At 40.7% G+C, this 26,548-nt stretch overlaps 1 protein-coding gene across 2 annotated transcripts in view; it reads left to right on the top strand.

The window, feature by feature from the left end:
• Window positions 1-2,946: 2,946 nt before the first annotated feature.
• The window catches only part of PLOD2 (procollagen-lysine,2-oxoglutarate 5-dioxygenase 2), a 102,226-nt gene continuing 78,624 nt past the window's right edge, over window positions 2,947-26,548 (top strand). For both annotated transcript variants that reach the window (XM_024769145.1, XM_024769144.1), the window contains exon 1: window positions 2,947-3,229. In XM_024769145.1, the coding sequence (XP_024624913.1) occupies window positions 3,118-3,229 (112 nt within the window). In that variant the 5' untranslated portion in view covers window positions 2,947-3,117. The remainder of the gene's footprint in view (window positions 3,230-26,548) is intronic.

Here is a 26,548-nt window from a genome sequence, read left to right as displayed (position 1 = left end):
GAATGAATGAGTGCCCCCAGCCCTTAATCCATGACAGATGAGTGTTGGCATATATATATATATATATTCCTATTCTCCTGCCCCTTGGCTAGGATATTTCTGTGGGGCGTACTTTACATCAATTCTGTGGGATTGTGGTTACCTACTGTGGTAGATTTAATAATGTACCCATTATTGGCCAGTTTCCTTTTCTGTGTCACTTCACCCTCAGCTACCCCTTTTCCTTGAAACTCCCAACAAACTGCTGGTGCTTGAAACTTGGCTCTGGGTTGGCCTCTGTAAGAACAAAGGGGAAGATGGTGATTACTTCCCAAACTTTAGAGAATAAAAATTACAGTCTTTGGTCTGCTTTGGGAGGTAATAAAGCAAACCAGATCGGCTATAGGGAGAGGTGAAGTGAAGGAACTTGAATTCTAGGTTAAGAGAGCTGGTTTGCTTCCAAATTTTTTCTGAAATCTTTGAGTTTGGGGATAAAGTAATTGAAAGGATATTTGAGTATGATGAATCTAGCTGTGGTACGTGGGGTCAGGGAGGGTGTACACAGAGGGTGATCAGTTAGGACACAGTTCAAACAGCACAGTTAGGAGTGCATTAGTGAGGTGGCAGTGAGAATGGAAAGGAAAAGAGGAGAGGCAATGTGAGGGGGAAAAAATGACAGGATTTGGAGTCTAGCTCTGTGTTGTGGGGAAGGAGGTAGTGGGAGGAGAGAAGTAGAAAATGCCTGAGGCTCTGTGAGCTAAAGAGCAGCAGTATCATTAACAGAGATGAGGAAGCCATGAGTGGGATCTGGATTTCATGAGTTAAAGACATATGGAGTTTGTGCCAGTGGAATGTCCAAGTAGAAATGTCCAGCAGACAGCTGGAAATATAAGAAGGGAGGAAGGATTTGGTTTCAGGATTGGGGCTCTTTCAGGCAGCGATAAATGTGGCTGGCTATTTTGAAAAGCCCAAAGAAACACTTAACTTTTTTTTTTAATAGATCTTTATTGGAGTGTAATTACTTCACAATACCGTGTTGGTTTCTGTTGCACAACAAATCCAATCACTTAACTTTATACAAGTCTTATAGTCCTGAACTTGTGACTCTCAGTAGAGAAGGAGGAATGTCATAGTAACCTGCAATTATTGGTGGACTTTGCAGTTGAAACACACACACCCTTGTGATGTGGAGAGGCTGTAAGTATGCATGTGGGCAAGTGGGGGATTGGAAGGGCAGAAAGCTAGGCTCTAACCATGCAAGTTCTTGAAGACACTGGACAACCAGGGAAGTGAGAAGTCAAGTTCAAGGACTTTGGCAGGGTCAGGCACAGCAGACAGATTTGGAATTCTGGAGACTGAGATTTGGCCAAAAAGACCAGCCAATCCCAGCAGAGACCTCAGATTTAGAAGACTGATGCTCTTTGTTTTCTGCCTGGTTTTATGGAGCGGCACTGGCCAGACACAGAAGGATGTTATTAAGGAATCCCTTCCTTAGCCTTTTCTTCTTCAGGCTAAACAATCCTTATTTCATTCTCACGTGTCATACTTTCCATTTCTTTATTTGTTGCTCTTCTCTGAACTTTCTCCAATATCCCTCTTAAATACGGAGACCAAACCTTACACACACCATGACAACTGGCTTAGGGCTGGGCACAGGAAATTATTCTTTTTCTTAAGTGCCACACACAGGCAACATTTCTTTACAGGTTTTCCACCTGTTTTTAACGTGACCATTTAGTACTCATCTAGACATCATGCTAATTTCAGACAAAATGTGATCATAATGGAACGTCTTTTCCAATAATTTTCTGTTTTAACTTCAAAGGCTCAGAGTTGGAAAGGGTATTGGCTCAAATCAGCTCCCCTCCCCTCCCCCGCCCCTGCATTTTAGGAAGATAGAGGTAGAACATTATCGAATATTGCCATACTAACAATATGATTTTTTTTCTCCCATTGGATAGCTCGTGTCGTGAAATATACGAGGCAGATTGTCAGGCTTTGGCTTTAATTTGTGCTTTTGCCCCTGTTCATCCCAACAGATTAAACACTGGGCTAGCTAAAATGTGCTGAGAAGTAATACATTAAAAGGAATTTTCTCAGACATGAGTCAAAACTGGAAGCAGGGGAGGACGCGCCAGGGAGCTGAGAGATCGCTCGCTCTGACAGCATCTCTGGGAGTAATTTTCCATGTAGACTGAAGGAAGATCTTGTAAGGCAAAGCTCCGGGTTACACATGCTGGACTCCGATTCCGCAGGATTTACAAGCCATTACTGGAGAGAGTCTAAGGCTCTCCTGGCACAGGCAGAGGAGGAAGAAATGTTCAATAGACAATAAAAACTTTCTGTTTATAGAGTAAACTAGAAACAGGGCCTTCCTTTCACAGGGTTTAGAAATTTGCCCCTGAGTTAACGGGGGTGCGGGATGTGTCTACATTTCCATCGTTCATTGTCGGGCGAGGTCCCATTCAACCAGGATCGCTGTGGATTTGACGTCGCTTCTGCTCTGGGGGTAGCATCTAAATGTAGAGAAGAGCAGATTCGCACCCTTAGAGGGTACCGGGAAGCTCAGGGCGCTGAGGAAGCCGAGAGGAGGGTGCGGGGAGCGCCGCCCGTCGGCCAGACTCTCAGCGTCTCCTCCCCCTGTCTCGGGCCCACTCCCAAACTTAACTGCACGCTTCCGGGTTCCAGCCAGAAGCCCTGCGTGAGCCTCCACACGTAGCGGCAGACGGCTCCTTAAATAGGTCGGAGTTGAGCAAACAATCCCAGACGTGGGGCTGGGACAGGCGCGCAGGCAGGCGAGCGCAGGCAACCGCACGGTGCACTCAGCAGCGCGGCGGGTCAGCCGGCGGCCAATAGCCGGGGCGCGGCCCGCCCCGTCGCCTCCCCCTCGGGGAGCCTATAAGTCACCCGCGGCGCCGCAGGCGCCCGCCGCTCTGCGCCTTCCAGACCACCTGATTCCCACCCCTCTCCACGCCGCTTGACCTGCTGGCCGCGGTTACCCTGCGCCCACTCTGCCCGGCCGCCTCCGCCCTCCTTCGTCGGCCCGGGGCGGATCAGGGGTCCCCACTCTCGCGAGAAGTGGACCGCTGCAGGGCGTCAGGGGCGCCGGAGCCCGCGCGGGCCCTCGACGGGCCGAAGATGGGGCGGTGCGCGGTGCAGCCGCGGCTGCTGCTGCTGCTGGCGCTCGTCCTCCAGCCCTGGGACCCTTGCCTGGGTGCAGACTCGGGGAAGTCCTCCAGCATCCCCACAGGTGAGCGCTCCCAGGGGCCGCCCTGTCCCGCGAGGCTCGGCCGGATGGGCAGTTCATTCATCCACCGGTCCTTCGCGTGGGGTCGGCCGGGTGAGTTGGTGGAGGGGGGCGCCCGTCCCTCCGAGGTCCACAGAGGTGATTTGGTGGGAGCCTGTCCTTACGCAGGACCACCGAGGTGAGTGGGGGTGGGCTGTCCATCCTCCTCAGGACCGCCCAGGTCTTCCCCAGAACTGCGCTCGGGCTGTGCTGATCCCCGGGGGAATGTGGGAGCATCCGCCCTTGTGGGCTCTCGGAGTTCTCCGTAACCCGAGAGCGCACGAAGTTTTCTTCAGCACGAGTTGGGGTTTCCTTTTGGTCTTGCAGGTCGGTGGGCACCAACACCTTTCCTGCAACTTTGCTTTCTCCTCCTTTGCTGGAGTTGGCATGATTTATCCGTTTTGGACGAAGCAGTACTCCCTCTGTGACCTAAACACTGGGCTAGTGTACTTTCTGATTGATGGTGACACATTCCTTCCAGCGCCCCAGGAAGTAGCTGGTAACACCTACCTCCTGCCAGAAACAACGCTCAAAACCGTGGTTGTTTTCAGTAAGGCTGCTTGGCTACCTAATACCTCCAGGAGGTAGCTTTCCTCTTTGGGGATTATGGAGGGGAAGCTGTCCACAACTTTTCCGCTTAGCCACCCTGTTCGTAAGCCTGGTGCCCTTCCTTGTTTTCAGAAGCTGGAACTGCAGCAAATAGTCAAGTTCATGTAAAATAAAACTTTTTACATTTAGCAAGATTAAAGGGAGCCCCACCACACGTTTGTCGAAACATACTTTGCTGCCATTTGCTGCACATGCGATATCCTTGGAGTGTTCCACTTTTGTGCTCTAACTCTGTGCTCTCTGAAATTAGATCTTGCATTTAAATGTCCTTCTGCTGTACCACTTTTGTTTAAAAATTAAAATCATTCTGTCATTTTTTTGGGGGGGCGGTAAATAGGGCACTTTTCTTTTTGAACTTTACTTAAGCACAAGGACAGAAATTTCTATTTTAGGTTTACATTCAGAAGTTGACATTTGCTGTAGAACCCAGTCAAATCCATGTAAGCAATACTTTTGTTTTCATCTGAAACAAACCTTTCCTAGGGTTTGTTTCCTAGGGTTTGTTTCAGAAAACTTCAGTGGACTAAGTTGCCCATCTTTCTACATTCCTGCCAAACAGTACTTGCTTTGTTAGTTTGAGAAACTTCAGCATTTGGATAGATTTTTGTCAGTTACAGTATACTTTTCTTTCTCTCAGATATATGTGATGGCTTCAAAATGAGTTTCTCAACTCTTTGTGGTTTCTTTAAATTTGAACTGAATTTTTTTCATTATTTTAAAATTATCTTTTACTGTAACATCTAGAAAATAGACAAGAAAATGCCTTCAGCAAACCTGGAAAAGGAGACATTAAAAAAAAATTCCCAGAAAAATGACTTTCTTTGTTGAAACACCCAAGGAGACTTACTGGGAAATAAAATAACCTCTAAGGACTTTGCCACTTTTAGAGGGACCTCTTCAGCCTTTGTATATTTTATTTCACTTCATTATCAACACCGCTTACTTTTTATAGAAGACATCTCTTTGTGGCTGCGTTTAGGTTTACGTTCAAAATTATCTTTCTTTGCTAATCTGACTTTTAAGTTTCATGGAGCTGGACAGTGAAGTTTTAATGGATTGTAACATCAGAGAAAGGAATTTCAGATATGAATGCTTTTCTCAGAAAATGACCACAGAAAACCCACTGCTGACAACTGAGGACTGATTTTGGTGGGTGGGCATGGGGAATTCAGATATCATCTAAATGCAGAAAAATATTGATTTGTCATAGATGGAGCCAGCAGTAGTCAGTTTGATTATGAACTGTGTATAGGTAGGTGGGATAAGCCAATAAATATAGATGGTACAGTGCTTGATAACATGGGGAGAATCGTGGATTATGTTCCATTTTCTCTCTAAACTATTACAACGGAAAATTGCTAAATTGGAAACTTATCTGTGTAAATATCAAGCAAACTTTAGAACTCTTAAGTTGTCTGGCTTGCTTAATAGGAGGTCTTTAAGAAGCGTGCTTATCATCTCTAACCCGCTATTTTTGTCACCATGTCCCAGCTAAACATGAAGAAATAGATTAGACCAGGGTTATGTGGCTGTATTTACATTTTGAGCTAGATAATTATTTATTGTGGGAGACTATCCAGTGCATTTTACGATGTTTAGCGGCATCCTTGGCCTCTACCCACTAGATGCCAGGAGCACCCTCCTCCAGGAGTGAAAATGAAATGTGTCTCAAAATTAAAAATGGCCATATGTCTCCTGAGGGACAAAATTGCCCAGGGTTGGAAATCACTGGGTTAGACAAATCTATGTGTATTTGAGGCAATGTGGCGTTATAGTGTACTGGAATGATAATGGCTACTCTTTTTTCGAAACAAATATTTATAGTGATTTTTCCATTTTTCCACTGTAGTAGGGAATGTGTTGTTTGAATCACATTACATTAATCAATTTTTGAAATATAGTTTTTCCTAGCTTTGATGCTGTGCATTAACCAGAGTTGAGAACACTGCTTTTTGTTTTCTTTGCTGAGAGTTCTACTGTGTACTGCATTCATTCCTTTTCGGTTGCCACTTTATTCTCAGCATGGAAAGACTCTAAATAAGAATTTGGTTAAAAACAATCATTTTCTCCTAGAATCATTTATAGGAATTTTGCCTTAAACTTTTATCTCCATGGGAGCTTTCGAGGCAAAACCCTCCTAACAAGCATCAACAAATCAAGTTCATACCCTGATTTATGTTTCCTACACTTTTTTCCTTCTCAATGAGAGAAGGTGTATTCCTGCCAAGAATTTGTAACTGAGTCTCCAGACCTAGATCAACATTTGGTGTGTTTTCTAAGGTACCTTGCCTATTCCATGATCTAAATTGGGCAGAAACCAAGTTTTGCACAAAAATGGAGGAAATGGTTTCAGATGTTTCTGTCAAGACCAGTATTTTTCAACCATGTTCATTTATAAACTCTTTAATTTACCCTGGCACATTCAAGGAGGAAAGGAAAGGTCTGTCCCTATCTGCTGATGCAAACTGACAATTTACGGGGTGGAGAGGAAAAAACCAAGGTCCTGGAAAAACCTCGAGAAGAAGAGAGGGAGGCTTGTGCTTTGTGTACTTTGTGTGTCCTGGGCTCCAGCCACACAGAATGACCAGTCTCTGCCTTTTGTTCGTGTAAAAATAGACATACAAAACAATTCTAGAGAATGTGAGGACCAGAAATGAAAATTAAATTGAGATACCCTTTTCTACCCATCACATTGACTAAAGCATTAAAAAAATAAACTCTGATCATACCAACTGTTGTGAGGGTGAGAAGTCTCAGGAAGCACAACACCTTTGGAGAACAATTTAGTAATGTCTAGTGGAATTGAGAATCCGCGTATCCTGCCATCCTAGATACACATGTACAGGTCTCTCACATTTCTACTTCTGTCTATTCTCCTTGAAATTATATTCTTTGTTTATATGTAGCTCCTAAGAAATTCTTCTCCATCTTACCTTTTGTTTGGCTCTCTTTCTAACTGCTTAATGCAGTTGGTTTATACGATCATATCTGCTTTGTATGATAGATGTTCATGTTTAATAAATTAAATTTTTTGGAATAAAGGACTGAGGCTTATTCATTTTTGTGCCCCTCACAGTACCTTCCCTGTTCTTTTAACACAAAGAAGATTCTCAGCTTATGTTTGTTGAGTTCCTGACTGCCTCGGAGAATTATGAAAAGTGGCATGCAGTCAATGAGATTTCTAGCTGCTCCTTTTCCTAGGGTTTTAACTAAGTTCACTGAGTTTCCTTTCTCTACCCGGGGACCCATGCACTACCATGATCAAGGAGCTTACCCATGAAACATCAGGCAAGGCTTTGTTTCTGAACAAGTTGTTGGCAACTCTTTTTTTTTTTTTCCCTTGGCTGTGTTGGGTCTTCGTTTCTGCGTGTGGACTTTCTCGTCGTGGTGAGCGGGGGTTACTGTACTGAGTTTCCTTTCTCTACCCGGGGACCCATGCACTACCATGATCAAGGAGCTTACCCATGAAACATCAGGCAAGGCTTTGTTTCTGAACAAGTTGTTGGCAACTCTTTTTTTTTTTTTTCCCTTGGCTGTGTTGGGTCTTCGTCTCTGCGTGTGGACTTTCTCTTGTCGTGGTGAGCGGGGGTTACTGTTCGCTGCGGTGCACGGGCTTCTCATTGCGGTGGCTTCTCTTGTTGCAGAGCACGGGCTCCAGGTGCGTGGGCTTTAGTAGTTGCAGCGTGTGGGCTCAGTAGTTGTGGCTCGCGGGCTCTAGAGCGCAGGCTCAGTAGTTGTGGTGCACGGCCTTAGTTGCTCCACGGCATGTGGGATCTTCCTGGTCTAGGGATCGAACCTGCGTCCCCTGCATTGGCAGGCATATTCTCAACCACTGTGCCACCAGGGAAGTCCAGTTGTTGGCAGTTCTTCTCCAGAAGTTATATTTTCTGCTCTACCTAGCTTTCTCAATATAAAATCATACCTTCAGAAATACTTTCATGTGGTTGGATACCATGATCCTTTTTTTATAGATGGTGAAATAGACATTTAGATGGTTTGTTACTTGAAGGTCAGATACTGAAAGCAACACAAGAGGGACTTGTGCCCTTACTTCAGGCCATGCTCTGTGTCTTCCCTGACCCCTTTATGCTTTTGTACTTTCGGTACCGATGGGAGAGAGATAGAGACTGGGCATCAGAGATCTAAAGAAGCAAAAGGGCTGCTTTGCTAAAGAGCACTAATTTTGTAGGTTTATAGAAATGGAGGGGAAAGGGATAGGCAGGGGCTGAAGGAAAGCTGGGCCCCTGGTCAGGGATGACAAACTACAGCCCATGGGCCAAATCCGGCAGACTATAAACAGCTACCTGTTTTTGTACAGCCGGTGAGCTAATGATGAGTTTTACATTTTTAAATGACTGAAAACTATAAATAAATAAATAAATATATATATATATATGTCTCGTGACATATGAAAGTTATATGAAATCCAGTATTCAGGGTCCGTAAAGTTTTATTGGCTCACAGCCACATTCGTTCGTTAACATATCATCTGTGGCTGCTTTGGTGCTACAAGGCAGAGTCAATTATTTGTCACAGAGGCTATATGTCCGGCAAAGTCTAAATTATTTGCTCTCTGGCCCTGTACAGAAACCCTTTGCCGACTTTGGCCTTAGGAGATGACATTCCCTCTTAAGCCATGTCTCCTGCAGATCTGCTGCTCTCTTGGAAGGAGACCCATTCTGGACAGTAGCAGCTGGCTCTGGGCACTTGAGAGAGCTGTTTTTCATTTTAGCCTTTGCCAGTGATTCCTGTGGCATTTTGAATTCAAACATAGAGCTTCTCTGTTACATCTTTTTAAAGCTGGTGCTTGATGCTAACTAGACATGTACTTTGGTGTAAATAGTGTGCTTAGGATAAAAAATGGATTTATATATACTACCAAATGTAAAGTAGATAGCTAGTGGGAAGCAGCCACATAGCACAGGGAGATCAGCTCGGTGCTTTGTGACCACCTAGAGGGGTGGGATAGGGAGGGTGAGAGGGAGGGAGATGCAAGAGGGAAGAGATGTGGGGACATATGTATATGTATAACTGATTCACTTTGTTATAAAGCAGAAACTAACATACCATTGTAAAGCAATTATACTCCAATAAAGATGTTAAAAAAAAAAAAGAATAAAACACCCTGGTGGCCGATTGGAAAGGAGATGCATATTTCTTTTTCGGAGCTTGTGTGTGTTCTAGAAATTTGGTCTAGAAACTTGACTGTGAATCTGTGGCTTGATTCCTGGGAGGAAATGATTGGCACATTTATCAATGACTATTTTTATTTTTCTTCAACCTTTGCTGTAAAACTTAAGCTAAACTGAGAAATTGGTGCTTTTAAAATGACAGATATTTTTCTTTTACATTTTACCCTTTTGCATTTGCTGCGATATGTTTGCCTCACTAAACTTAAATAACAACTAATTTTCAGAACTATTGAGATTTTAATTAGCCAAGAAATAGTTATCCAGAGTAGTAGAATTATAAACAGTGCATTATGATTTGTTGTCCTTATGCTACTTACTATCTTTTTCAAATTGAAATACACTTGATTTGCTACTTACTGTCTTATGGCCTATTATGTTGCAACCTTTGTTTGGTAATGGGGCTACTGAATTTTTCACTACGCTATTAACTGTGTCACGAGAACGCTCCGTCAAGAAATACTGTTTATAATTAAAAAATACGGAAACTTTAAATACATTTTAATGTTTCCCATTCAGGATAACTTTATTTAAAACAAAATTTAAAGAGTGAAGGTATGTGATTTTTATACCCAGAAGGAAGATTTCCATTACATATTTTCTTTTGTGTGTTAAAAGAGGCACATCAACTTCTGTTAATGATTTTGATTTCGTTTTTAAATATAAATCTCTTTATTAAAAAAATAAACTAATTCAGGTTAGTGCATTTACGTACTTAGTTACTAGATTGATTCATCGTAAGTATTTTTCAGGCCTTGGTTGTATTAGTAGCATACTGTAGCAGTTATGGGAAGATAACATTTTTTATTCCAATTGAAATGTGGGTATATCTCCCCCCTTAAATTTATTTCTTAAAAAAAGATGTGATTATATGAGAAAATGCTTGATTTGCTAGTGTGGACATATACTTTGTTTACTGTTTATATTCTGCTGTAAAAATTTTGGTTTAAAGTTTAGTTTGTATAGGGTTGGAATTGCATTTTATGTAGTTAGGGAGAAAACTTTGAATAGTGAGTAGACTGTCTTTGCTTTATAACGAAAATCTTCATTAGAAATGGAAAAAACACTTTAATTTCATACAATTGAAAGAACATGCTTATTGCTATTAATATATTCTGTGAAATTTTTAATACCAAAAGAGTTTTTGAGGACATACAGCTAAAATGAGGGGGCTAAATGGTCAGGGAAAGTGCTTCTAAAAAACATGGTTGAGTTTCCAAAATGGGCTAGGGTTATAATAAAATCTCATTTGTTATATTGATTTTAACATTGCTTTTATTATTTTGGATGTATAAGACATCCTGGTGTTATTACATTAACTGACCATCTGCTCATTTACTTTAGGGTTACATACTAAAATTTTTAAAAGGAATTCTGTTTATTTTTCTAGTTACTGCTAATCTGTTTCAACATTTCTTCCAAAGAGAAAGAGAGGGGATTTTCCTCTGATTAAAATGCTGTGGTTCTGTTCTTCTAATGCTGTGGACATCATATGGTAAAGATTCTTATGGCAGGAAGGAACTTGCAAGCACATGTAATTTTTATTGCTCTCATCACCAGCCCTAGTCAGACCCAGACATTCAGTGGTACTGAGGAGACACTGAATATGCATCACGCCACCCAGCTTCACTGCCTGCAGGCACAGCAGCAAGTGGAAGAAGGACGTGAGGTCCTGGCAGTCTTGAGTTCCTGATTCTTGGACACTGTCCAGGAAAAGCCCCAGAAACTCTGCATCTCAGTTCCAGTGACCACAGAGCCCCAACACAGAGCCAGTGTCCCATCAGCAAGGCTCTTTCATTGACTAGTCTGTTTTACTGGTTTGAAGCTACAACTTTTATTGGGCCTTAGGGTGCTAATTACTTTTAGGTGCTACACACCTGGCTAGGAAGGGAGCCAGTTACTTTTGGATTTTTAAAATTCATTCTCAAAACTGGTTCTTTAAATATTTGATCCTTTTCTTCCTGGGTCTAGCAGTATGCTAAACACGAGCAGCTGTTTTAGCATGCCAAACAACAACAAAAAAGCAAATGTAGAATTAAATTTTTTTTTTTTTGAAGGAAACTGGCTAACAGTTTGTAGGCAGATTAAAATGACCTCCCTAATTCAATTGCCTAGGGAAGTCTTACAGAGCCATCATGCAGAAGGCAAACTGGCTCTCTGATGGGATTTTCCAGTCATGCCCAAGCCAGCTCCGAGGCCCCTTGTCTTCCGAGGGCCCCTTGCTCTCCTGCGTTAACCTTGCAGACCTCTCGCCTGGCCTCCAGCTGGCACCACAACTGTGACCAGGGTGCCTTGGTCATCCAGAGCCTCTGAAATTCCTGTCGGCCACGTCGAGAGAGGGACAATTCTCCTTTTCTTCTTAGTTGAGTTTAAACAGGGGTGGAATTTTTTAAACAGTGACTTTACTGGGTAACCAAGGGCAAAACAAAACAAAACCCCAAACTGGAAAAGCACCAAAGCAAAGCAATGAACAGACTTACAAATTAGAGACTCAGAGTTCTTACTCCACTGTGACTTTACTTAAAGACCTGCCTACCTGCACATCCTCGGGGATTCATAGGTTCTGTGTCCGTGCGCAGCTTTTCTTTCTCCTCTCTTCCGTCCTACTTCTCTTCACCAGCTTCTTTTTACACAGACAGCTCTTTCTTCTCCAGCATTGGAGTCCATGAAGTTCATAGATAGATAAGTGTTACTAGGTTGTGAAATAATAAAAAATATGTTTATTTTGATCTCAACAGCCATCCCCCTCGCCCCATTCCTGCTAATATTTGGCCTTTGAGCCTTGTTCCTGACACAGAGCTCCTAAAACCCTTGTAATTTCCTGAGTGATAGGAGTGTCTGACACAGAGCTCCTCTATCCCTTGGAATTTCCTAGGTGATAGGAACATCTTTTGTTCTAATGAGACACCTCTTGGTGGGCTCTTGGGCGGAGTCTGGTCACTAGAAAGACCAAGCCGTGATTAGAAACTTGGAGCTTTCAGCCCTACCCCCCGTATTCCACGGAGGGAGAGGGATTTGAAACTAAGTTAATAATCGACCATGCCTGTGTGATGAAGCCTCTACAGAGATCCCTAAAGTTCAGGTTTTGGAGAGCTTCTGAGTCTTGGAATGCATCTACAAGCCAGGAAGGTAGTACATCCCAACTCCAGAGGGGACAGAAACTCCTGCCCTGGGGACCCTTCTAGACCTTGACCTATGTATCTCTTCATCTTGCTGTTCATTTGTATCCTTTAAAATATTTTTGTAATAAATTGGCAATAGTAAGTCAGCTGTTTTCCTTCCTTCTGTCAGCCACTCTGGAAAATTATTGAACCTGAGAAGGGGGGGTCTTGGGAACTTCTGATTTGTAGCCAAGTCACATAGAAGTTGTGGGTAACCTGGGGACCTCCTACTTGCGATGGGCATCTGAAGTGGGGGCAGCGTTATGGGGCTGAGCCCTTAACCTGTCGGGTCTGTGGTAATTCTGGTTAAATTGAATTGAATTGCAGGACACCCAGCTGATGTGGGAGAAGGGGTCTGTGTGGGAAAAAACCCACACATGGATGTCAGAAGTATTGTGTGTGTATATAGTAGAGGAGAACACCATAGTGTTTTCTGTAGGCATCGGTGGACGAGATATTTTTATAGTTTCGTAGGGACCTATCAGCCTAACCCTAGTCATTTATTTTCTTCAGTGGGTAAGTTTTTAATGCATTTTTGCTCACAGCTCTTTTGATAGTGCTTTTTTCTTGGTTTTGAGTAGTAATTTACATTGGCTTATATGAATCTACACTCTTCAATAAATCTACACTTATTTAAATAACTTTAAAAATTCTCCCAGAATACACTTTTTCTAGAGGTAATTAGCAGTATTGTAACTTCTTAGATACAAATGCACGCTAAGAACAATTCCTACTGTGTAATATTCTGAAGTGTCACAATTAATATTTCAAAATTTAATTCTGTGAGTATTTATTGAATGGCTAGTCTGTGTTCCAAGTTGCCTTATGTGGAGGAAAAAGAGAAAAAACATGACAAACCAAAAATGTGTTAGGCTCAGTTCCTGTTCCACATTGAAATTCTAAGATTCTTACATAGAAAATAATGCATATATAAAACTGAACAAATCGAAAGAGCACTTATGATGAAGCCTGGCCTGTGGGGAAGACGATAGACATCTGGGCATCGGGAAGCTTACATCTAAGTTCTAACCCTTCCACTCACTAACCTTGAGTCAATTACCTTGCCTCACCCAACTTCTTTGTAATTTATGATCTCTCTAGCTCTGTTATTTGATGTTCCTTGAATTCTAAATGTCAGGATGTGTAGTGGAGACAAAGTGCTGCAGGAATCAGAAATGAGGTCTCAAGGAAATTTACTACTGATGATTTTTTTAGGCCAAAGAAAGCATAGATACAAAGTTGTTTTGTATTTTAATATTCTAGTTATTCTATCAGGAGCTGGACTTAGGCTTTGATTTTTTTTTTCCTAATTAACTTTTGATTTAGAGGTAAGAAAATAGGGCCAAGAATAATTAAATTTACATTTAAAAATATTTCAAGTGTTTTAATGTGAGAGGAGAAAACAATCTGGTCTTTATATGAAGCTATTTTCCATCTCCTGAGAGGAATCATATACTCTTCAGTACATTTAAATATTGTAAGTATTTTTTTTTGTAAGCTATTTTTAAAAATAACTGTATATTCCTCTGTTTCCACCCTGTTTAAGGCCCGTTGGTTAACAAAAATGATGCTGATAACTCTTTCGAAGTTAAAGAATTTTTTTAATGAAATGTGCTGTTTAAAAATTGGAAGCCCTCCTCCAGATTGTTCTGAAACACTTATCAAATCACCTAGATCTACTTTTTCGAGTCATTAAATACTTGTAAAATATGATTGCATTTAGTAAACTAGAAACATGGTAAAGAAAAAGAAAATCAGCTCATGGGAGAAAAGTTTTTGTGTGCATTGTATGTGTGTATGCATAGTGTTTGCTACCCACAGGGATAACTGTTAAGCCTTGAGAGTGGGGTAGAAATTTGGGGTGCCTTTCGATCTGGACTTTTCTTGGATATATTTTTCATTCATTGTCACAGTAACATTTATTCTGCATGTGTTTGTACCCCTGGAGTGAAACATATCTAGTAAATGGTATAGTCTTAGACCCAGGCCTTGGAAGAGGTGGTGGTGCTTTTCTCTTCGTACTATTTTTCCTACTGCTGCAGATGGATTTTATGTAAATTGAAGGAAGCAGTTCAAAGAAAACAATGGGATGGGAAAGAGGGTAGCTTAGTTTTGAAAACATACAGTTGTTAACTTTTTCAAGTATAAGATTACCAAGAAATCACAGAACCATTTAGTCTGGGTGTTGTTTTTGGAGATTAACTGTGATTTATTGAATAAGCAAGTAAACATTAGCAGATGTTTCTCCTGTAGCGTCGGTAAGGTTGAAGAAAAATCTGTTTCAATAAAATAATTACTTTTGTATTATTATAAAATAGCTGATACGTTTATGTCCCTCAAGTGTAAGCATGGGTTGTTTTCATAGGGTATATAATCCTAAATAGTCAAGCTCCTCTTCTCCATAGCAAGTCGCTGAATGGCTCTGTTACACGAGTGACAGCAGCATCACGGGTTGCAGTTACAGCGGGTTACAGTTTATGGCTGAGTGGGATTTTTTTAGGTTGAGGTAAGAGATAAACTAAGAAGCTTATTTTAAATCGTACACGTAAACTTAAGAAATGTCCACACTTGACAGTTCTGTCTCTTCTAAAGCTGGATTTAAATTCTTCGTTGATGTAAGGTATGACTTTTTCTTAATAAGTGTCAGAATAGTCCACATTTGAATGAGTTTAAAGCATATCTGAATTGTAGAAGATTCTTTTGAAAAATGAGTCTTACTCAGTGTGAAGAGGTGATGGGAGGTAGAGGTGAAGTGGAGGAGAGGAGCTGAAATTGCTTGCAAGCCTGTTAGAAAATTATACAATATGTGATTCGAATGGGTTCAGGCAATTAATTCAGAAATACCTGAAAGTGCCACGGCCTCAAATGCTGGCAGGGGGCAAGTTTGCTTATGTAAAACTAGACACTCCCTAAGCAGAAATTTGGTTTGAATAGTTTCACATGAGGAATTTCTTTCCCTGGTTTGTGCTAACTGATAGCGTAGCATTTTGTTTTAACCATAATAAACCGTACGTCCCGGCCATTCTTGCCATGCAGTGACTCCCAGGCTGCAGGCCCGGGTGCATGGATCCTGGTGGGACATGCACGCTGAGACAGTGTGCAGTACTGGATTTGCTTTTCGTTTGGTTATGGGGAATTAGCCGGTTGCTGTGGTAATCAGCAGAGGTTCAGAAACCTAGACACTGTGACTCTACGATGCCAACCATGGATGTGTTCCATGGTGGAAGAGGTCACGTCACATTTCTTGGTGTTTCTGATAAATTAAGGTGCGAGTCCGTTGTGCTTTGAATTATCTGGAAAGCTGTATTGTTCCTACTTTCATCCTGAATATATTATTAAGAATTTGAGCAAGATGCTACTTTGCTCTTGACACATTAGGGCAACTGCAAAGGCAGTACAGAAGGGGATGCTTGCTTTCTAGATATAGCCAGAGAGGGTTCACCATACAGGAAGGGGGCTAGACACCTCTAAGTGCGAATTAAAGGTATGTATGAGCTTGCCTGTCTTACTGTGATACATGATTTATTTTAAGGCCAGATGTTCATAAACTGCTTGTGTGCTAATTATGAAAGATGCCCCGTGGAAGACAGTATAGGATAATGCTAAGGAGATGGGATTATGGAATCAGACAGCCTGCATTTAAATCCCATCTCTGCCACTTATTTGCTGATTGTCCTGGGAACAAGTTAGTTAACCTCTTTGAATCATGGTTTCTTTATAACAGTAATTGCCTCCTGGGTTTGACTTGAGGATTAAATACGATAATGCCAGTAAAAGGCTTAGCACAGAGTCTGCAAACAGAAATTGCTCAATAAGTGCTACTAACTAAATTTATCATTTAGTTAGAGTGTAATTTTAAAGAGTAGAATTCCTGTTAGCATTATTCTAAAGTGGAGCATATAAGGTATGGAATTAATTCTTGTGTTCTGATTGATAATGGAGAGGAAAGTGTGGGCTGTCAATGAATTCTAGAAAATAAGTTTTGACAAGTTAAGATATAAAGACAACTCTTTCCAGGGGAACCCAAAGGAAATAAATAAGTTTAGTGGTGCAGTCTCTTTGGTGATGTTCTTCGATTGCTTATTTGAATTCAAAATTTTGAAGTCACTTTTCCTCATTCCTCTTATTTACTCTTAATATTCAGATATGTTGAGTTTTACCCATTATTTTTTCTCTCTCCCTGTTTTTTGTTTCATCTATAGTGGAAAGCATATATATATATATATATATATATGTATATATATACATATATATGTATATATGTATGATTACATACCACAAACAGATAAGGCCTGTCTTTTTTTAAACATAGTCTTAAGACTGTTATCACACTCAATAGTAATTCCTTCATATCATCTAATACTTATTCAAGTTCACTTTTGCCCCCTGTTCTCAAAACTGACTTTTAACTGTTTATTTGATCAAGATTCATCAGTTTCTCCTAAACACCCCTTCAAGCTGTCATCACCTTAGTCTAGGCTACTGATCTCTGGCAGCTTGAGGGTCAAATTCAGCCTGCTTATTGTTTTTCAGAAAACTTGAACTAAGTCCTGTGGTGGTGTTTTTTTTTTTTGCGATACGCGGGCCTCTCACTGTTGTGGCCTCTCCCGTTGCGGAGCCCAGGCTCCAGACTCGCAGGCTCAGCGGCCATGGCTCACGGGCCCAGCGTGTGGGATCTTCCCGGACCGGGGCACGAACCCGTGTCCCCTGCATCGGCAGGCGGACTCTCAACCACTGCGCCACCAGGGAAAGCCCCTTTGTTTTTAAAATTAGGAAAATTTACTGAAGAGTCTGGAATTTATTTCTCTTGGGGTGGGGTGGGGTGGGGTGGGGAGGAGGCCTGGAGACCCTGGATTTGCCCTCCCACGTGGCAGCCACAGCCGGCTGTTGCTGAGTGGTGTTCCCCCGTAGGTGGTACTTGTTCGCCATACTCTCCTGTTCGCCATACTCTCCCCGCACCGCCCCACCTCTTCACTGTTTATTGTGTGTTACAACTCCTGGTCTGGGCACACATCACAGAATAAGATAGTTATACTTGCTTCTTAAATTGTTAAATTATCTTGCCTCATCTTTCCATACTAATCTTTCTCGAGTCTAGTGGCTTTTAGCTGGGAGTGGTTTTTTGCCCTCCATGGCATGTTTGGTAACATCTGGAGACATTTTTGATTGTCGTGAGTGGTGGGTGCTCCTGGCATCCTATGAGTAGAGACCAGGGATGCTGCTAAAACATCTGACAATGCACAGCACAATAATTATTTGGTCCCAAGCGTCAGTAGAGCTAAGATTGAGAAACTCTGCTCTTGTCTGATGGCACATTTCCAATTTCACTGCTCTGTTTAGAAACTTTCTGTGCCTTCCCTATTTTCAAATGTATTTATCACTGTTTCCCAATTTTCACTTGACAATGCATACTGGACTCCTTATCCAGCCAAGATACCACAATTTTATCTTTTTTTAGTAATATCTGTTTTTCCAGTTTCTTCTCACTGTCAAAATCCTACTTAACATTTTTTTTAAAAAAATTTTAATTTTTTGGTCTCGCTGCGTGGCATGCAGGATCTTAGTTCCCCAACCAGAGATCGAGCCCGTGCTCCCTACAGTGGAAGCATGGAGTCTTAACCACTGGACCACCGGGAAGGTCCCCCCTACTTAACATTTTTAAGTCCTCTGTTTTGCCCCTTCATGAAACTGTTTTTTTTTATGACACTTTTCCACATTATTCTCCAAAAATCATCTTATTAGAACTGGAAACTTTCTTAAAGATGATCTTTAAACTTTCTTAAAGATGATCTTTCCCTCAATACTGTTTCTGCTTCTCCAAACCGAGAAACTGCATCTGGAGGTATTACATGGTATATGCAAGGTATCTCCTAGTTCTTTGTTTTTCCCCTCCGTGCTGGACTCCTGCAACATTATTTGCTAGCTTATAATCTGTTACTTAATTAGGGATTTAGTATGTTATTTTCAGACTTTTCATGTGAATTAACTTCATATTCTCTGCTGGATTTTAAACTGCAATAGGACAGAGACAGTATCTCTTATTGTTGGTACCAAGTCTGTGATTTGCTGTGCCTCAGACCTTTCTTTGCCTGTAGGCCCTACAGAGGGGTAGTCAGATAACCCATGTCACCCCAGTCACAACTAACAAGGTGAGTGGGCACCTGTGTTTCTCCATTCCATTCAGGAAAGAGAGACCATTCTAGATATCTTGAGCAGAAGGGGATTATTTAACAAAAGTAATTATGGGTTTATGCAATTGTTGGAAAGGCTGGAAGAGGAGGCTTTAGGCTGAGCCTCCAGCATTGATTCCTAGAACAGCAGAGAGAGCTAACCAGGCTCGGAGGTTACGACCTCAGTCCCAACTGGGGGGAATCAGGAGGCCTCCATTAGAACTACTGCCACACGAGTATATGATGCTGTAAATGTAATACAGGGATCAGGAAGCTTTCTCCATTGACTTCTGCTGCACCGGAAGCTGGTGACTGGACTCTAGAAAGCAGAAATCAACCACTGCCTCTGCTGCATATCTGTCTGTGTGTCTCCCTCCTGCCCTCCATCCCTCCCTCCACAGAGTGGAAGACTGGAACACTGAGGTACCTTCCTGACCGTATTTACCAATGGAATCGGCCAGCAGTGGCGGGAAGACCACCTGTCTTCCAAATTTCATAGGAATGCATCTGAAAAGGAGGGGCATGATTTTCATCGAGAAGCTTAGCTCCAAAGGAGTTGGGGAAATGTAGCTTTAATATTTATTTTTCCCATGACTTTCTTCAGTAATTGTTCTCCTTGCAGCTTGATAAATCATTCAATAATTTTAGACATTTATAAGTCTTTTTGACAGTAGGAATGCAAGTATGGGCTCAGCATTACGTGAAACACGTGCTCTGAGTGTTAACACGGACTCTGTTATAAAGTTTGAAGATTATTGAATACTTTCCCAAATTTCAACAATTACTGAAGACAGTCATGGAAAAATGAAATAAAACCATAATATAGAGGAATTTACCTCGCCTTGCCCTCCAGTTTTAGGCCAGTGGATCATAACTTACGTAGTGCAGCTTATCTCTAATTACCATTTTGTAGTGTTTGTTTGACTTCCAGCTATTTTTTTTTCTTTTTTTTTCAGCTATTTTAAAATTTTATTTTCTAGTCCTTTGATCTTATACAACACCCTATTAATTTCAGTAAGTACTTAGCTGGCTAAAGCGACTTTTCTGAGATGAAACGACTGAGGCTTACCCAAGGCTTCTGGAATTTGAGAAGGTCAAGAGATAATGGAAAAATTCTGGCTCATTTAGGAAGGAAGGGTTTTATTTGACTCCACTTCTTAAGTATTCATGGAAGCAAAAGTACAAAACAAAACAAAACTCAAAACCTTTGTGGATCACCATAACTACACTTCATAATTATACATTTATTTTTAGTGATTTTTATTTGAAAGCTTGGTTTTCAGGTAACACTTTTTTTACCTTTGTAGTTTCTCTGCTCATAGCAGAAACTATAAATAAGCTTGTGGCTGAAACTTCTGCTGAGCAAATCTACAGAAGATTATCTTGCATTAGACTTTGAATGTTGGTTTTCCTTAAAATTTCTTAGAGTTGGGATATGCAAATGTGCTTCATTTTATTTGACTTTTCTAGGTTCTTCCCAACTACACATTTATTTCTTTTTAAATTACATTTGTTTTGCTTATTGTTTGTGATAATTCCAGGTGATAAATACATACACTTCAATGTTAAAATGAATAAGCAGACAGAACTAGTTTGGAAATGGATGGATTTGGTTAATAATTACCTGTATAGGTTTAATATGCTGCCATGGGAATTTTAGCTTTTTGGTTTTGTGTGTGTGTGTGTTTAAATGAAACACCTCCAAAATTTTCGCTTTTGTTTTGATGAAGATAAAAATAAACCTTTGGTGAATCTGGATTTATTTTGATGACATGTGCCCAATACTGTAACATGTGCCCAGTATGCAGTCAGTTTAACCTTCTCTCATAATGTTTTTATCTATAAATCATTCTGAAAGCTTTAGTAAGAAATGACAGATCTTTTGTAAGAAATGGTGAAACACCAGTAGGAATCCCTAAGAACTAGGATATAACAAACTTCATGAAAATGGTATAACTTCACTTAAAAATTTGCATTTTTGGTTACAATGAAAATAAGTGCTTATAACTGGAAATAAAGACATTTAAGGAGATTAAATTTGTTCTTGCTCTCACTATCATTAGTAAACAATGTAAAATATTGTGATAGTATTTTTTTCCTGTTCATATATCTTCATATATTTTCTTCATAAAATCAGGATACATACACATATTGACAAACATAGAGAGATAATTTTTTATTCTATGTTATTCACAAAACACTATATTGTAAGTATTTTCCCATGGCTTTGAATAATCTTCAAGTCATGAATTTTAAGTAACATTTTGATAACTGTCATGAGATTATACCATAATTTTTATAGCCACTATCCTGTTATTAGGTATATAACAATATTCAATATGTAACAATATTGGATATATAGTTTGCAATTTTGTGCTAACAGAAGTAATATTGTAGGGATGTTCTCAAAAATGAGTTTTGGTTTCTGTTTTTACAGGATAGGTCCAAGAAACAAGACACTGAAATCAAAGGATATGAACTCTTATATCTCTTGTTCCACATCCTTGGGTCACTTTCCAGAAGGTTGTACGGATTGGCATCTCCCCTAACAGGGTACCAGATGGTCTGCAGCATGAAATTCTCAGCAGCATTACTTTTTAAAGAATCTCTTCTAATTTTTAGGGAAAAATAAGTTTTGCTTCTCTTTATCCTCCTTTTTTAATTTCTTAAATTTATGGTGACTTATTTCTTTACTTGCCAAACTAGACACTTTCATTCAGTTTTTTAGTCACTGCTATTTCTTCTGTGAGCTGCATATTCATATCAACGGAGTGTCCATCTTAGTGGAACGAGAAGGGACAATAAATAGATGTATCTAGTGGATTCACGTACTAAGAAGAAAAGTAAAATGAGATTAGGGGCAAGAATGCTGAGGTCAGAAATGCCATTTTAGGTGCTGCTTTCAGGGCAGACTTTTCATACTGGTTACATTTGAGCACGGACCTGATGGGAGGGGATTTTACTAGGAGAAGAGTGAGACTGACAGGCAGCAGGGATCACAAGGGCAAATGCCTTGAGTGTAGAATGTGCTTGATGTGTTCCTGGAACAGCACATTTTCCCATGTGCCTGCAGTGCGACAGGAAGGGGCTGGTTGCTCCAAGAGGAGATCAGAATGACAGGACCAGATTGCTTAGGGACTTGGGGACTATGGTGCGGAGTTTGGATTTTATGGAGAACAAGAAGGAAACTGTTGAACTATTTTGAGTCAAAAAGACACAAGATCTGTGTGAATTAGAATAAGTTACCACCTGTGAATGGAGTGGGGCTGGATTTCAGCCCCATCTCCCCTTTGACTTCTCTGTTGGGTGGCTGGGTGCAGTGCAACCGCACAGCTGTACGCTGCGGCCCTCAAGGGACAGAATTGTAGACATGTTGTCTTGGTTGGTGGCCATGTAGAGAAGATTGAAGTGGGCATGGGTGAATGAGGGGAGATCCCTTAGGAGGCCATTTCATTGTCCAGGGAGGAGATGATGGTGCCCAGTCCCAGAGGCTGGTCACAGAGAAGGTGGGTATGTGAGGCTGGATTCTCTCCTGCTGGTAGAACTTGTAGATTGATTGATTGGATGGGGAATGTGAGAGGAACAGAGGAGTTAACACTTCACATGTTAAAAGTTTAAATTTGGGAATTCCCTGGTAGTCCAGTGGTTAAGACTACTCACTTCCACTGCAGGGGGCATGGGTTCGATCCCTGGTCGGGGAGCTAAGATCCCTGCAAGCTGCGCAGCACGGCCAAAAAGAAAAAAAAAAGTTTAAATTTGCCGAAGCCTGCATCAATTAGGAATAACTCTACCAGCCATGCTTTATATTCTCCCTCTTGTTTACGTGGATTAAAACTTCCTTGTGAAGGATTTTGGTGACTATTTTAGTTATCTTAATAATCACCGTTATTAAATTTATAGTCTTTTTTGTGCCTCTGCTGTTGGTACCGAGGTGTTTATTCAGTAGAGTGTGAGTGCTGAGAAACAGGCCACCACAACAGAAACTTTGCAAGGGAAGTCCGAATGTTAAGCTCTAGGAAGAAGGCCAAAACAGCTGCTGTGATTCACTGAGCTGTGAGCTTGGAAACCAGCACTCTGCAAAATGGTAAAGTGCTGAAAAATTACAGAGCAGCTTGAAGCAGAATTTTAAGTTTACAGGAATTGTCATGTAACCAAAGCAAGTAAGATGGGAACAAATAGTGTGCGGGGAATGTAGCTTCATAACTATAGGGCTTAGTACTGCTGCAGTGCACCCCCGAGTCAGCTGTGGTTTGTACCAAGGCATTGGTGCATTTGATTTGGCAGGGGAGCAGAATGTGTTGACCATGCCCTTCTCTTATACTTTGATGCAGTCTATTAATCAAAAAGCTTTATTGTGAATTTAGTGTTTACTGTTATTTTTTTATGCTTAAATTATGTTTAAAGACAAGCACTGGGAGATATATGTGACCGGAAAGTCCTCCCCTCTCCCTCTGCTTTCCTTTTAGTTCGGTGGGAAAATTAACCTTGTGAGATGAGAGGTTTGGGTTTTGTTGGATTTTCACTGATTATCCTTTGCATAAAAATGCCGCTACCCTGTACTTGGAAAAATGGTCCCTAGAGATTCTGATATGTGCCACTCTTAGTTTTCAGAAGCAGATGGAGGAAGAAACACAGGAAAAAGAGACTGAAAATGAATAGGCAAAGGGAGGATACTTACTTAGGTTGCTTCCACGTCCTGGGTATTGTACATAGAGCTGCAATGAACATCGTGGTACATGACTCTTTTTGAATTATGGTTTTCTCAGGGTATATGCCCAGTACTGGGATTGCTGGGTCGTATGGTAGTTCTATTTGTAGTTTTTTAAGGAACCTCCATACTGTTCTCCATAGTGGCTGTATCAATTTGCATTCCCACCAACAGTGCAAGAGTGTTCCCTTTTCTCCATACCCTCTCCAGCATTTATTGTTTCTAGATTTTTTGATGATGGCCATTCTGACTGGTGTGAGATGATATCTCATTGTAGTTTTGATTTGCGTTTCTCTAATGATTAATGATGTTGAGCATGCTTTCATGTGTTTGTTGGCAATCTGTATATCTTTGGAGAAATGTCTCTTTAGGTATTCTGCCCATTTTTGGATTGGGTTGTTTGTTTTTTTGTTATTGAGCTGCATGAGCTGCTTGTAAAGTTTGGAGATTAATCCTTTGTCAGTTGCTTCATTTGCAGATATTTTCTCCCATTCTGAGGGTTGTCTTTTGGTTTTGTTCATGGTTTCCTTTGCTATGCAAAAGCTTTTAAGTTTCATTAGGTCTCATTTGTTTATTTTTGTTTTTATTTCCATTTCTCTAGGAGGTGGGTCAAAAAAATGGATAAAGAAGATGTGGCACATATATACAATGGAATATTACTCAGCCATGAAAAGAAACGAAATTGAGTTATTTGTAGTGAGGTGGATGGACCTAGAGTCTGTTATACAGAGTGAAGTAAGTCAGAAAGAGAAAAACAAATACCGTATGCTAACACATATATATGGAATCTAAGAAGAAAAAAAAAAGGTCATGAAGAACCTAGGGATAAGCTGGGAATAAGGACACAGACCTACTAGAGAATGGACTTGAGGACACGGGGAGGGGGAAGGGTAAGCTGTGACAAAGCGAGAGAGTGGCATGGACATATATACACTACCAAACGTAAAATAGATAGCTAGAGGGAAGCAGCCACACAACAGTGACCACCTAGAAGGGTGGGGTAGGGAGGGTGGGAGGGAGGCTCAAGAGGGAGAGGATGTGGCGATATATGTATACATAGAGCTGATTCACTTTGTTGTACAACAGAAACTAACACAGTATTGTGAAGCAATTGTGCTCCAATAAAGATGTTAAAAAAATATATAAAAAGGAAAAAAAAAGGGAGGAAAAAAAATAGTAGAGGGAAGCATCAGGAGGATGGTTTGGTACAGCTGCACAGTGAATTTGACACTAAACCTTTTGGCTAATTGAATCAAACACGGAAACTTGTTGGATTATATAATTGTCTACTTAGTGGAAAAAGAAAACGCTGTACACATATTGGTTTAGGCGACAAAAATCTGTTTAGAAAAAAATGGTTTCTTTTAATGAAGAACGTTAAATAACAGTAGATGGTAGCTTCAGTTGTGGTTAATTTAGAGTTACTTTCAAAGGGATAAGTATTTTCTTCCTCTTTTTGAAAAGTAAGGAAGGAATGGTGTTAAATTGTAACTCGGTAATTGCTTTTCTGACAGGAACATCTGGTCAGTGACACAGTAAGGGGCATTGTTACCAATCCTGTAACTCTCTGGGGGCAGTAGTGAGAGAACCCAGAATAGATGACAAAGAGGGGACCTCTGAAATGTCGATATTGCTGGATAATATTGAATTCCACCCTCTTATATACAAATAGCACATTTCTTCACCTGGAGTCATCTTTCCTTCAGGTCTCAGCTTTAATCTAGTTCCTCAGAGTTCTTCCCTAACCTTCCCATTTAAAACCACTTCCTCTGTTAAAATCTCTCACCTCATTCCTGTTTGCATTCATTTTTAAAATTTACCATAATTTCCACTTGTACTTATTTATGCAGTTATTTACTTACTGTCTGCCACCCCAGCCCTACCCCCCACTGTATTGTAACATCCACGAAGACAGCGATTGATTCTTCCAAGGCTATTTATTGAGTGCCTGCTACGCGTCAACTAGGAGTTGGGGATACATCTGCTCCTGGAGTTTAGATTATCCTCAATTCTAGCGTATGGTTTTTTTTTACGATCGTATCTCTAACATTTAGTACAGTGCGTGGTTCACAGAGAATGGTTAGTAACTAGTTGTTGAAAGAATGAAGGTAGAAGTTGTTGAGGATTATTTGCAGAGCTCAGAGGTAGAGAGGAGTCAAGGCTTAAATCTGTAGTTCAGGAATATAAACTTCTTCTGAGGCTGGGGGCTCCTTTTTCCTACCACAGGCTGAAATTTCCAGCTCCCCCTGCCTCTGTGGTGCTCCTTGGATGCGCAAGAGTTTCTCTCTGACCATGGTGATCTCCCTCTCTGAAAGGGGAAATAAGAAGAACCCAGAGATTATGAATGATGAATTGGTCTGAGATGAGTTCTGGGCTCTTTAGGTGACTGTATTACACATGCAGGGTCCAAAATTACATCTTCTAAAGCATGAAGAGTATGGAGTTTTTGTCTAGAGGGTTCTCTTCTCGTCAAATACTACTTGTTTTATTTTGGCAGATGAATTTGTAGGTAGGGTTGTGTGCATGTTTGCGTGTGTATTTTCTTCCCCTGAAGGAGTTTTGAATTTTTTCCGTACTGCTTGAATAAATAGCAAAGCAACACAAATTTTCAGCAAATACCATGGAAGTCTGAGATATTTTTCACTACTTCAGCTTGAGAATGTTTTAGGGCAGCCTGATTTTTCTTTCAGTATAAAGTAGAACCCCCTTAGTGTTAGAACTTATTCTGTAAACTGCATCTGGGGAGTATATATAGTTTAAGCAGGCTGCAAGATAAATCTCTGAAGACTTCGTGTGGTAGTGATCATTTTATTATTGGTGAACACTTATAAAATACAGCAATTTAAATTTTAATATAGTTTGTACTTTTCTTTTTTTGGCCATGATTAATCTAAACCTCCAGCTGTTTCTTTATATTACTTATAATTAAAGATGGGAAAGCCATCTTTAATTTATTTAATATACAGTATGAACAAATGAGTTTTCTACCTCTGTGTACATAATATAGTATAAAAATTATAAGGGGGAGGTAACTGGAGAAACGTGCTGTGTTACTGGTGGAAGCAGGCATTCGGACACTCAGACATCAAAATGGAGACCAAGAAATTAAAGATCTGAAACAGCATGTGAAAAATAATGTCTGAGCCCCCTCATTATGGGGATAAATGGCTGTGGAGAATGAGATGCATTTTGGGGAATTACTGTATCACTGGAAGGTGCAGTAAGAAATGAACATGAAGCATCAGGAAGAGGTTATATTTGTTTGGAATTCTTTGCTTAATTATAGTATTTTATACAATGATTTCTATTAAAAAGTATTTAGAGAAAGATTAGACTACTGGGCATGTACCCTAAGAAAACCATAACTCAAAAAAGAGTCACGTACCACAATGTTCATTGCAGCACTGTTTACCATAGCCAGGACATGGAAGCAACCTAAGCGTCCA

Source organism: Neophocaena asiaeorientalis, unplaced genomic scaffold (assembly GCF_003031525.2).
Source record: "Neophocaena asiaeorientalis asiaeorientalis breed wild unplaced genomic scaffold, Neophocaena_asiaeorientalis_V1.1 scaffold118, whole genome shotgun sequence".
NCBI classification, from domain to species: Eukaryota; Metazoa; Chordata; class Mammalia; order Artiodactyla; family Phocoenidae; genus Neophocaena; species Neophocaena asiaeorientalis.
The sequence above is the reverse complement of the archived record's forward strand: the minus strand, read 5'-3'. Positions and strand labels throughout refer to the sequence as shown.